Source organism: Osmerus mordax, chromosome 4 (genome assembly GCF_038355195.1).
Source record: "Osmerus mordax isolate fOsmMor3 chromosome 4, fOsmMor3.pri, whole genome shotgun sequence".
NCBI lineage: Eukaryota > Metazoa > Chordata > Actinopteri > Osmeriformes > Osmeridae > Osmerus > Osmerus mordax.
Window position 1 is genome coordinate 18,386,731 of NC_090053.1, and position 13,603 is coordinate 18,400,333.

The following is a 13,603-nucleotide window of genomic DNA, read 5'->3' on the forward strand; positions in this document are numbered from 1 at the left end:
CTCTAATTCCCTTCGCAGTCACCAGCCACACACACACTTTCACTCTCTGTCATGCGCGTGAGCACAAACACAAACACACACACATTCCTGCATACACACATTCAGCCCAGTCATTACAGCTACCAGAATCAGGTTACAAATGCAGGTGTTGTCATGTCCTGTCCAAGTGCAGCTATGTGTGCCCACCCTCACCTCTCTCCTTTACCATACGTACACATGCAGTGTGCTGTGCACAATATTTATATGGATACGCATAATCAATAACCCCTCTTACCCGCCTGACACGAACACTCACATGTGCAGTCATTGTCTCACACCACATTACAAATGAGGCAATCACATCGGAAAGAAAGATTGATTGTGCAAATGGGCGTGTGACAGAACAACAATATCAAAGCAATTCATGAATGTACGTCATTCTTCAATGTCATGTTCAAGAATGGTTTATTTGGTCCAAGTTTCTACGTTAATTCACCCTTGTGTGTGCGTACATTTCTGCATCAAATTGTGTATATGCACAGGTGTGTTTCTGTACTTGTGGGGGTGTGTACGTGTGTTTGTGTGTGTGTGTTTGTGTGTGTCTTTCTGTGTGTGCTTGTGTGTGTGTTTTCCTGCATGCCCCCCTTCTAGTAACACCACCCTCAGTTTATGGTCGAGGCATTAGTGTGTCTGCTCCAACAGACCCCGAGGGTCAGAGTGAGAGTATGAAAGGGACATTAGGCCAAGCGGATCCCCTTACACACCCCTCTTGACTCTGCCTGGGTACGCCAAAGGGCACGGCTCTCCACAACACCAAACCGCTGCACTGTAACCCTATCGTCACGCTGTTGTGTCAAGGACAATGGCTGCTGGGTAAGTGTGGGCCAAAAGGTGTACAGTGTCTCACGTATCACACCGGCTCCAGTTTTACGGCTGAATAACGCGTTCCTAAAATGTAGATAAGCATGTTAAACATCGAAAAACACTTGGAAGAAACTCGAATCTTCAAGTCGAACCGTTTGAAGGCTTGTGCGGTATTTGAATTCGTTTTGAATGAAGGAGGAACGACGTGAGGCTTTTTATGGGTAGTCTTCAGCCTGGAGGAAAAACACTGCCGTGGCAACATGACGGCTTCCCCGCTGACTTTGTGCCAAGGAAAAGCCTAGAGACAATAGCGGGACTTTGAAAGGAGCTTGTCAAAACAGACTTCCACTGTCCAATTTCATTGCCTTGATCCTTGGCAATAACTTCAGCGAGGCCGAGGAATGCCCCGAGACCTTTCCTTCTCAGACTCCTTTCGGTCAGCTCTGCTCTAACAAACCCCTTCCATTTGCTATAAAAATAATCAGCCCCTAGAACGTGCTTTTGAAACTGTGTGTTGTTAACTCAGACTTATCTTTGGCGATGACGTCTCTAACTCCGTTGGTCTTTGGAGAGGAGGCCCAGAGCTTGGGTCAGTTCCCAAGTTTCTCAGGTGTGCCCAGTGTGAAACCCTACAGTGCCAGAGTTGTGGACAGCAGGAGTTATGATAGAGTTTACCTTGGCTGTTAAAGAGCGTAAGCGAGAGCACACACACACACGAGATACATCAAAGGCAAACTGTCCATCACAGAGTCCATCACACTAGTCCACATTTCTGACAAATCAGCTGGTCTTTCTGTACTAACAGCTGTGGAGTTAAAACCATCTTCTTTCATCTTCACCAACTCTCTGACATGTTTGTTTTCCCTAGCTACAGTAGGTTGTAAATTCCAAAGTGGGCATCAAAAACATCTCATACCAGTATCTCTTAAAAACTCAACATTATTTTTCCATGAAGTTCCTGTTTTTGCTAAATGCTAATTCCACCATTCTCTCTAAAATCAAAGGAAAGGTCACCCAATCTCTGAAGTTTAGAAAACAACAGTCCGGCCTGGCCTGGTCAAGCTCTGAGGTCAAGGACCTCTCCAGGAGAACCTCCTCCTGTGGTCATTAATAATGGATGTAACCTGAAGCTGACACAAAAGGCCGTGAATAAACGTTTTCTCCCAACTACAGAGGGAAGTCGGTTTAAGACTAAGGGAGAAAGGTAATTGATTATAGGGTCCCGACCGCTCTGGCCTGGAGTCTACAGTTTCACTGTGTGACTGTATGCTCCGGAGGGCTCAGAAACTGTGCAACGATAACATAGCCATGCTCTAAAACCACAGACGGGCGAGGATGGAGAAAGAGATTAAAAAAGAGATTGAGAACAAGAGTACGCAGCCTAATCACAGAGAGATGGCAGGAGAAAGTCTAAAACAATGAGTGAAATCAAGAGAGAGAAACAATGCGCAGACGTTTGCCCTGACCAGACATGGACAAAAGAAATAGAAGAGGGTAGAAGAGGATTCATGGCCAAGCTGACACCAGTGAGAGGGTGAAATGCAATAGTGCGCAGCCGTACCAGCAGACATTCCTTTGTGTTTTCCATGAAGGCCTTCCATGCGTAAACTCAAATCCTCACATACACACACACACGCACACACATACACACAAAATGTGGCGGCCCGTATGAGCCACAGGACCACAACTGGACCTCTCCATTACGAGCAGGGCCTGATGAAAGAGCAGATGAAGGAGGCTTAGGGAGCCATGCTATAGCCCCTTCTCTTCCCCCTCATCCTTTCTCCTCTCCTCCCCTACTCCCGTCCCCTCACACCCTTTCCTAATTCCACATCTGGTATGGTGGGCTGTGTGTTAAGCCTGAGAGTTTGGGGCTAAGGGTTACGCTCACAGGATTGCATGTAGGAGAGTTGGGACTAGGACTCTCCAAAGTGATTAATGGAAGTGCTTTGATTGGGACATGAGTGTCACAGGGGAGAAGGGGCTTGTAGAAAAGTTAATTACTTTTGAGCATCCAGAGGGGCTTATACACTCCCAGTGCTATTATAGTGTGTCTTAGATCGCCAATGTATAAGAGTCAAGTGAAAATGCTTGTCGACAAGTCAACTATTCCCCAAAAAATGAACACATGATATATTTACCAGCCTCTGTTTGAGGATCTCCCTGCATCAGTGCCTTGGCACCATCTTATACTTGATGTTGTAATGTTGAGAAGGAATGTAAGAGAGAAGCAGTGTGATGCTCCAATAACTCAACATGTCTAATATGTATTTCATATCTCCCCCCCCCTCCAGAGCTCATTCGACTGTGGAAAATACGAGGAGGGCTACCGTTTAGAGGTGACTAGCACCATGGCCCGGCTGGACTACTTCAGAGGCGAGTTCACCAACGTGCTGCTCACCTCCATTGCTGTGTCACCTGTCCAGGACGACACCGTGGCCAGCCTGGGGACCGCCAACGGCCGGCTCATCCAGGTACGGGTCCAGTCTTCTAAAGAGGCTACAGTTTGAGGCAGGTACGGGTCCAGTCTTCTAAAGAGGCTACAGTTTGAGGCAGGTACGGGTCCAGTCTACTAAAGAGGCTACAGTTTGAGGCAGGTACGGGTCCAGTCTACTAAAGAGGCTACAGTTTGAGGCAGGTACGGGTCCAGTCTACTAAAGAGGCTACAGTTTGAGGCAGGTACGGGTCCAGTCTAGTAAATTGGCTACAGTTTGAGGCAGGTACGGGTCCAGTGTACTAAAGAGGCTACAGTTTGAGGCAGGTACGGGTCCAGTCTACTAAAGAGGCTACAGTTTGAGGCAGGTACGGGTCCAGTCTAGTAAATTGGCTACAGTTTGAGGCAGGTACGGGTCCAGTCTAGTAAAGAGGCTACAGTTTATAGGCAGTGGGATTTCAGTTTATTGTACATGGGATTGCCCCTCCTGAGAATCTACAATATAGGATGTGCAACCTTTAAGTCTAGCCAAGCACTTTACGTAATAAAGTATATTTTGAGCTGTAACCACCAGATCAACACTGATATTCAGCAGAAAGTTAAGCCTTTTCTAACCTGGCGCCTAAGGAATAAGAAAAACAGCTTTTGAGTCAAGCAGTTTTAAAGAAAAGATGTTATGCAGCATGTTAGGTATTTTGTCCCTTCTAGAATGTATTGTATTCCTATAATCTGCTAGTTTCTCAAATGAAAAGCACACACCAACCCAACTCCTGCAACTTTGCTGCCTCGATACTACAATGTACACTACATTTGTAGTCCAAAATTGGCCACATTTCCAAAAAGAAGAAGTATTGCTTGCTTTTGACCACTGAAATGGGATAAATGAAATTATTAAAAGTGTTTTTGTTTTTGGGCTGTGATCCAAGGGTTGACTAACGTACTATAGCTATTTGGGCCAAAACAATGCATACATGCACCCAGAGCACTTGACAGCAGTTCCTTTCTTGATGTCCCTTCCTTATTTGAATAACACTGTGTACTTCTGTAAGTACACAGTGGGACACAGTGTACTGTGTACTTCTGTAAGTACACAGAAGCCCAGATATTGCAAAACATGTGCTGCACATCCTGTTAGTGCCCTTTTCTAATTGTACAAAGGTGTGATTCCACAGGTGCCACTGTCAGGGGCAGGTTCCACAGCACAGCTTTCTGTTTCCACAAGGCCTGGTCTCCGACAACTTTGACCAGTGCTAAGCTCCTCAAACATGGCGTTCCACTGTGTCGTCAGAGTAAACACCGTCAGTTCTGTCTATCAGTGAGGGGCATCATCATGGACTCCGCTTTTCCTTCTGTTTAAGGGTTTGAACCCTAAAAACCCGGGTTACAACAGCTGCATCTCTCCATGCAAACAGGATTAGGAACTGTGAGATGGCTTGAGGACAGATGGGACCCTGATAAGAGCTTTTGAATGTTGCTCTTGCATTTGCTTGTAAATGAGACCAATGAGTTTCCCGAATCCTGCAGAATGCTGGGTGCTTGTGTTTTATAAATACAATAAGGAAACAGCATGAAAAGTTCCAGGAGACTCAGAGTAGCGGGAACAGCTGGACGGAAGCTTGGAGCTGTGAGCCGAACGGCACGTTAATGGTGAACGGTGGGCTTCGATGACATGCTCCCTAGCACGGCATTCTCCTTGCTGGGTGCCTGCAGCTGTTGCCATTTTCTCTCTTCTTGTGGTTGGTTAAATTTCCAAACTCATTGTTTCGGGTAGGGGAGGGTATGAGACCAGCTGTCCTGTAGTGAGTCCCACTGGAGAGGGAGGACGGGAAAGGGGCAGAGACAGGGGGCATTGAAAAAGTAGTGGAGCCAGTGAAGATTGGATATGACAGTAAGGGAAAGAAAGAAAGAAAGAAAGTGCAGAGGCAGGAAGGTGGGGGAAAAGTAAGGGAGAGCACACAGAGGTGAAGTTAAGGAACTTGTAACTGAGGAAAGGAAAATAGGCTGAAAAAGATGTATGGAGAGAGAGAAAACAGTGGGTGGGAGCTGGGAGGTTGAGAAAGATGATGGCTAGCTTATTTCAAATCACGGGAAAGGACCCTGTCAACTACTCATTGCCTTTTGTTTCGAGAGAAAATGCTTTCAGAACCAAGTGGGAGAGAAAGAGAGAGAGAGAGAGAGAGAGAGAGAGAGAGAGAGAGAGAGAGAGAGAGAGAGAGAGAGAGAGAGAGAGAAAAATAAAGAAAAATAGGAAAGAAAGTCCCATTGTCCCAGTGGTCTCCATTCAAATGCAGGAAGTCTTTTCCTCTGGTTCAGTGTCTCTGTGGGAATAGCACAGTAGCTCTGTTTATAAACCCAATTTCCCTCTCGCTAATATAATAATCTTTAATTCACACCGGTATTACCTTCACAGAGAGCCTGTTGTGTGGGAATTTTTATTTTATTTCCACTGTTACTGTGGTCTTGTCACCAAATTTTGCCTGGGTAGGAGTTGTCATTTAGAGTAGTAAACATCCATTCACTTCCTGCACATCAAATCCTTACACAACAGATATTAAAACCTGTTGGATTTTATGTAAACATCACACCTACAATTATTTCAATGTCACTTCAACATCTCTCTAATAATTACAGAAATGTGTGTTTATGTGTTTACACTCTACAAAGTTCATATTCTGCATACGTCCTCTTTATAACCCAACGGAGTGCAGTGCCGGGATTGACGTTGGTTGGATAAACATTTCGACATCAGATAATACAAAATAATCAAAAAATAACTTGCCACAGCTTGGCTTGCTCTCTGCGTCACAGCCCCTTCACTCTGATTGGTCCTCTGGTCTGCAGCAAGGCTGGTCTGATATTTTGAGAACCAGCACTCTAATAATTAATATTTTGCAGGTGTCCTTTTTATAATCCAACGGAGTGCAGAAGGCTACCGCGATTGAACTAATAACTGAAATGAAACGAAGCAGAAAATAGGGACATTCTGATTCGTTATTTAGAAGTGAATTCGCGTTTAGGCTACAACCGATATGCACCTGCTTTCAAAGGGGCAGACTAGCTAACAGGACGACAACATAAAGTGGATGTCCTTTCAGATATATAGATCAGTGAATTGTAACATAAATTAATGTGTTAACTGATGTCAAAACTGCCAGAACATTGTAAATGTACGGTCTAATAGACCTGTATGGTCTATTAGGCCTACAATTATGTCAACTGGCTCAACCATTGTGCTTAATGACTTTTGTTATGAACTAAATGTTTAGATGTTTGTGCTGGTAAAACAATTTAACAAAGAACCAATATAGTACATTTTGATCAACAATTTATAGCGTAGGAAACAGCACACAAATGAAGGCTACATAATCATTTGCATGAATGTAGGCTACCATAGCATTGGCAATTTTACTAGAATAGAAGTGGAGGTTCTTCAGAGATGACAGAGAATTTAAATTGTTATCTGAGAAATAAAGGTAGGAAAACCACTGAGAAGAAATGCATCACCATCTATATTTCCATAAATATGTGTGTCACCGACATGATCGCAGGCACTGTGCCCTATCTATAATTCCAGGAATCTTTGTGTGTGTGCCACTAATTTTATCACGGGCACTATGCACTAGTCATTTCAAATGTCCTTTTCTCAGTATTGCTCCATGTCGTTAAGATTGTTTTTCTTTTGGGCATCTGACAGAGACTGTCTGAGATCGTCTTGTATCAGTCACAAGGTTTGGGGTCCAGTCTCACATACACAAAATGATGGACCTAACATTTTGACACACTCAGCTGTGGAGACATGGTACTGTATACTTAAACACATGCAGACCTGCTGTCAGGCATTCAATAAAAACAAGATGGGACCATGATGGCTTTGGGTGAAGGTGTGTGTCTGCACGTGTGATGATGTAACCAGAGTACTCTTCACTAGTCAGGGACAAAACCTTGTCATTAGAACTACTGTTCTGTATGTGTCCCAACCAGCTCCCTGGGCAGTAATTGCAGTGTAGCCACCGCAGATGATGAATGTTTCTCCAGGTGTGCGCCGTGTGTGTGTGAGCAGTGAGATGTGCTGAACACCTCTCGGCATGTCAGCGTACATGGTGCACTCTTCCCCATCTCTCAGCCCCCGGCAACGTCTTTTGTCCCTTTCCTGTATGTGCCTTCACAATGTATCACTTTCAGTACCCAAGCATTAGTTATTATCCCTCCCCATAGTGACAGGGGTGGCCCACAAAAACCCTGTCTGAAGAAGACACTGAGGATTGGATAGTACTTAACGTCCTTTGACTAAAGTTGTTCTTAATTCAGTTTGGCCAGTGGAACCAGTGGAGTTGGTTCCAGAAGTGCTAATACAACTACACTGGTACTATTTTCTGGACCTGACGGCAATCTTGACCCTGTGCTACATCTACCAGAAGACAAATAAATGAAGAACCTGAACCTCTGCCAAGGCAGAGGCCTAGCTTATATGACAAACATTCCCTTTCGACTGTGTGCGCTGTTTTCCAAAAAACAACAACAACACTATCAGAGAGACAACGAACATAGTGGAGCCTTCTGCCAGCCATAACCACAAATGTTGCTATATTTATCGTCGTTAAAGTAAGAAGTACATGCCTAGTCAAGAGATGACATTCATTTCCTTCTGTGCTTCAGGTGGTGGTTAGCCGGGACAAGGAGCCTGTGCCGCATGTGAACATCCAGGTAGATAGGAGACCCGTGGCGGTCGAGATGGTGGTCCTGAACCAGGAGCGCCCTGACGCTTCTCTGTTGCTGGCCACAGGAAATAAGGTGAGGATTGGCCACGCACACACATTCATATCTAAAAGACACTGTTATAGTAATATCTATCATTCTTCTGTTCTCTATGTTGATGTGTGTTTGAGGCCGCATAAAATTAAAATATTGATTCTTCGGATGCTGCTGAAAGTACTTGACATATCAGAAATGTTCAGCGCTGCAAGTCCCCCCCCAAAGTTCCTGTAATTTGGAAAGTAGCTGAGAGCAGGGACTTATTGGTTCCTGCTTTTTGCTCCCCAGAACTTAATTTAGACCCTGGTTCCTGTGGTGGGAACATAGTAAGTTCCAAGGGAAAGTTCTTATAGTTCTGGTGGAAAGCTTCTGCCAACTGAAACATGGCTATGGGCCTAATACACACACACACAGTATCATACCTCCTACTCATTAGTGGAAAGATTGTAAAAATCCCCCAATTAGAGACATGAGAGCCAACACGTTGTTGTGAAACTATGACCTTCAACCTAAACATCAATATCCTTCCACGGCTGTGCCAACAGTTCAGGTTTTTCCTAAATCTGATAAATCTAAATACCACACATACAGTTTATAACAGGTTATGTTACTGTATTTTGTTGAGGAGCCTTTTGCCAGGTGTAACAATGAAACTGTTGTTGCAATAAATAAGACTGGATACACATGGGTAACTTACTTGGCATTGGACAGATCAATACAATCCCTATCTATATTAGGCTACCAGTCTAAAGGCCTGTATTCTGATTGGCTCTCCAGCTCACCCAGGTCCCTCTGATTGGCCCTGGCTGTGAGCAGCTTTGGAGGTGTAACTCTTGCTTGCTGGCACCAACGTTCATGGAATGCGGCTGGTGTGCGGGTCGCTGTACCAGGTTCTCCCAGTGCCCTTCCTCCTCCAACTGGACCCAGGATTCATGCCCGCTCCTTATCACCAAGGTAACAGCAAAATATAATTATACACAAAAAACGTATGTTGTTGTATATCTTGTCTCATCAGTTTTCAAAACTGATGTGGCAAAAGAAAAGTGTAATATCATATTGCACTTTCATTTTGATAATGACTTTCAATTGATCCGGATTGAATGTAGATATGAATGATACTACCACCCTCATGAATAGTTTTATAAAGGTGTTTATTCCCCCTCAAGTGTCACAGTTGGTTCACTTTACTTTTTGTTTGAACCCTTTTCAATGCAAACCTCTTAAACCTAAAAAGTGGGTTTTAATCAGTCTGGTGCACTTGCATAATACTGGTCAACCCCACACTGTGAACACACAATGAAAACCACCAACATGCTCCCATTATATCCTCAATGGTAAAAGAATAAACTTGAGGAGGGTAACAGAATATAGAATAAGCCACACACTCACTCAAAGTCTTCCTCTTCGATCCATGCTTACAGAATATGTTTAGTGTGAGTGGTCTGCGGTGTCGTCTGAGGGGTTGTCCTAAAGGCCGTGTGTGTGTTGAGTGTAGATCTCCCCGTCCACGGGCCCCGTGAAAGGGAACACCAGGGTGACAGTGTGCGGTAGAAACTTTGGCTTCAGCAAGATGGACGTCCGGCGCTTCAACCCCAGCCTGGTCAGCGTGGAGGTGGCGGGGACCCCCTGCAGACTGCTGAAACGCTGCGACAGCAATAGGTGACAGAAGTGTGTGTGTGTGTGTGTGTGTGCTTGCATGTGTGCTCTGAAGCCAATAGGTCGATACTAGGAGGTTGAAAGAGGACTAGATAGACTTCTGATTGTGAGACAGAGGGAGCAGCATAGTGTTTTGTGGTCTGTGAGATATCTACCAACATTCAGTTGAGGACCCATGTCCTCTGCCCCCCTCCTTGATTGGCATTCCCAAATAACACGCCACACATGACTTCCCATAAGTACTAAATTACTGGAAAACCGCCGCATATCTAATTTTACCCTAAATCCCCCAGGCCAGATACCAGCATTCATCTCAGAGCCCTTGTGCCCGAACATCCCCCATATCAGAATAATGTCATTGTTTACAGGGGTTGAATCCCCACTCCCCATTTGAGATAAGCCCTTTGTGCTTTTCTGCAGCATAGTAGAAGTCCATCATTTAATTACATTTACTGCTGGTTTATTCAACTAGAGTATAATACACAGTTTGTCTGTTGTTTTTGACTTGTGTGTGTGTGTGTGTGTGTGTGTGTTTGTAGGTTAGTGTGTGCTCCAGAGTTTCCTGAAAGGTGGTCTCTGACCAGTGATGGGGAGGTGAAGGTTACCAGTGGTAAAGACATTGTCCAGAAACCAGGCTTCTTCTTTGTGGTAAGGCCATATTCACACACATGGTAGAAGTATCTTTAGAAGCCCAAGGTTAAATGATATCCAACTTGTCATAAACTGTATGTTCATCACAAATTAATTAATTGTATGCTGTCAGATTCTTGCCATGTCTAGATTGACTTAGTCCATTTATCTTTTTATTGGTCTTTAGAACCCAGTTATCAAGGAGATCTTTCCAGTGTTCGGACCCAAATCTGGGGGAGCCATGCTTACCATAAAAGGGTCATTCTTAGACAGTGGCACGGACAGACAGCTCACAGTGGGAGGTGCCGCATGTGACATTCACAGGTGACTTCAAATCAAACTCAATTCAACTTTAAATGTTTGTTATATTATCAGGTATTGTGCTCGCATGTATGTTAGTAAGAGAGCTTGGTTTGCCTTTGTCTCTGCATATGCATGTACCGGTACGTGTGTGTGGTTTTTTTTTTTGTGTGTGTGTGTTCTATAATATTTGTATTTTTGTGTTATTCAAATCTGCATGCTTCTCCCACCAGTCTATCAGGTACGATGCTGACATGCAAGACCCCTCCTCAGAGTACTCCCTCCTCCCAGCCAGTGAAGCTGACCATAGACTCTGTGAAAGTGGAGGCTCCTGTGCAGTACAGATACAAAAACGACCCCCTCATCTCCAGTGTGCAGCCCACTCGGTCTTTCATCAGGTGGGCTAATAACATACAACACACACACACAGACACCCAGACACACACTTAGGTACCCACACACACCCCTTTCCCTCTAGTCACCTTAGGTGGGTTGAATAGCTCTCACAACGAGAGCATGAGAGGAGGATGCAAGGGATGGAAGAAAAGCAGTTTGCACAAAAATCAAAGAGGGTTGAGTTTGAGAGAAATAGAGAGACAGACTAGGACCGGTCTCCCAGAAGCAAGGGTAAAAACCAGGGGGAGTAACAGTGGGCGAACAGGGACACATTAGCTCCACGAGACGAGGAAGCGTGTGGGAGGTGACAACATGTGGCGCTAGCGCAGGTTCTAGCCGCAGTGCTAATGCTGACTGCAGGCTCCTCCTCACGGGGATCCACATTCATCATGGCTAACGCTACATACGTTTGCATGTCATTTACACGGTGTATGTTTTTCAGCGGAGGCAGCACTGTTTCGGCCCATGGCCTGTACCTCCAGTCAGCCCTCCAGCCCCGCATGAACCTCACAACAGTCAAGGATGGCAAGGTCTTCCAAGTGGTGAGTCCTCGTTTTCGAAGTGACCAGAGAGCTGCCAGTGTAAAATGACCTCCAGGCCCGTCATACGTGTGCTATTGTCGTTAAAATGACCTCCAGGCCCGTCATACGTGTGCTATTGTCGTTAAAGTCCGGAACAGATGTTATAAAGTAGCCTACTAACGGAAAAGAACGTACGAGAGTAGCATGAGAAAATGGAAAATTCATACTCCGTGTAAGAAATATTCATCACCTCTTGAATCACACAGTAGCCAAGCTAGACTAATATCTGGCCTGTCACCGTTCCCTCACAAACACTCGACAATAATGGTAAGTCACCCTATCATGACAAACTCCTGACCTTCCTCTTTCATAATGTAGCCTAATTAGTGATTTCTCTACAGGAGATTGGGTTCCACTGTTAAAAAATGTCCCACTCTTGCCTTAAGACAAACGGAGATAGAGATGTACGCACCATATTGTTTGGGGGAAGGAGTTAGGATTGGCCCGCATTACAACTTGTTTTCCTGAACCACACAGCGGATTGCCTTTACAGACAAGTGGTGTCTATGTGATGTGGGCCTTGTGTTCTGGGAGGGGAGGGAGGCCAGGAGGACAAGCAGGGCTTTGTTAAGATGCTATATCTTGTATTCGGAGACAAACTTTGGCAGGTTTGGTCGTGAACTCTTGAGGACATTAACACAGATACAGAAAGTCACACACAGGGACACGCACAGGCACACACACTCAGATACAGATACAAAGATAAAAAATGCAATGCGGTGCAACAGCAACATCTCAGCTACAATAGTGTGTAGTACAGTGCAGCAAAATCACGTCAAATCTCAAGCAACATGAACCAATTTTGTGGGGGCGGTGTCTTGCTAAACAGTTGTACAACAGGAATTCAAATAGAACATTCAGACAAGAACAAATTTGCAGGTATCACAGGTAATGTACTGCCAAGTACTGCTTCCAGTGCCCTTAGGCCAAGCAAAGAGTAGTAAGTCAGTTGCAGCTTGAAGAGGAGCGCATTGACACCACATTGGAAGGACTGGTTGGGACTGAGAGCTCCGTAGTAGAAGCAGTGCATGGTGGGAGTGGGAGTATCGGGCTTTGACCACCAAAATACTTTTACAACTACGCACTTCTGATCCTTGATTTCCTGCTGTACTTTCCCCATGCAGTATTTGTTGGCCGCTTTGGATAAAAGAGTCTGCTGAATGAATAAAACGTAACGTAATACAAACACACACGGGAGACACACAGAGGTTTCTTTAGCAGGAGGGGGGGGGGTTTACAGAGAGACAGCAGAGGAGAGTGTGATGGAGTGAAGATTGGATCCAAGTGATTGGATTAGTGAATCAGGTGGACTGGTGTCTCTTTAGGCAGAATTGATAGGGGTGGTGACCCCGATGTTGGCTCTTTTGTATTACACTAAATTACATTCGTACATTCGTACCATTCGCAAACCTGTGGTCATGGTGAAAAAAATTGGTTTATTCAAGTAAAGTCAACAATCCAAATGGTTGTCCAAAAAAAAAACATTTAACCCATTCAGCTCTTTATTTGATCAATTTAGTTTGATTGTTAAAATATCTAAGCAAGTGACAGTCATTTTTTGACTCGTCATTGAAGGATTGAACCTGCCGTGCATGTGCCATGCATGTTTCATGAGTTGTACCCTCGATGCAGTATCATTACTAATGATTTAAGGTGGGATGAGACCCAAGCTCTTCAGCTGTTGCCTCTTGCATTCCTAACACTCAACAAGATAAGTTACAGCCTTCACTTGGAAAAGACAGTATAATCGTCTTATTGTCTTCACCCGTCCATGTTGGGGTTATATCCAGTCTTCGGGGGGGAGGGGGGGATTTCACTGTGCCCAAATTCTGACACCCCTAAGTTTCCGAATGCCAGAACTGTAATATGAGAGAGACCTGTCAACCACTGGCTCAGGGCACGGTCAATGGCTGCACAAGAGAAGGCTTCCAGGACTCTATCCCACATGTAGATAGGGATAGAGAGGGATAGAGGGATAAGGCTGCCTCTTATCATCTGCTGCTCTTGCACA

At 44.8% G+C, this 13,603-nt stretch overlaps 1 protein-coding gene across 1 annotated transcript in view; it reads left to right on the forward strand.

The window, feature by feature from the left end:
* met (MET proto-oncogene, receptor tyrosine kinase) overlaps window positions 1-13,603 on the forward strand; it is a 38,670-nt gene that overhangs the window by 10,791 nt on the left and 14,276 nt on the right. The window contains exons 3-10 of the mRNA XM_067235313.1: window positions 3,138-3,317; window positions 7,934-8,068; window positions 8,807-8,983; window positions 9,525-9,688; window positions 10,225-10,333; window positions 10,503-10,639; window positions 10,849-11,013; window positions 11,454-11,553. Coding sequence (XP_067091414.1) covers window positions 3,138-3,317; window positions 7,934-8,068; window positions 8,807-8,983; window positions 9,525-9,688; window positions 10,225-10,333; window positions 10,503-10,639; window positions 10,849-11,013; window positions 11,454-11,553 — 1,167 coding nt within the window. The remainder of the gene's footprint in view (window positions 1-3,137; window positions 3,318-7,933; window positions 8,069-8,806; window positions 8,984-9,524; window positions 9,689-10,224; window positions 10,334-10,502; window positions 10,640-10,848; window positions 11,014-11,453; window positions 11,554-13,603) is intronic.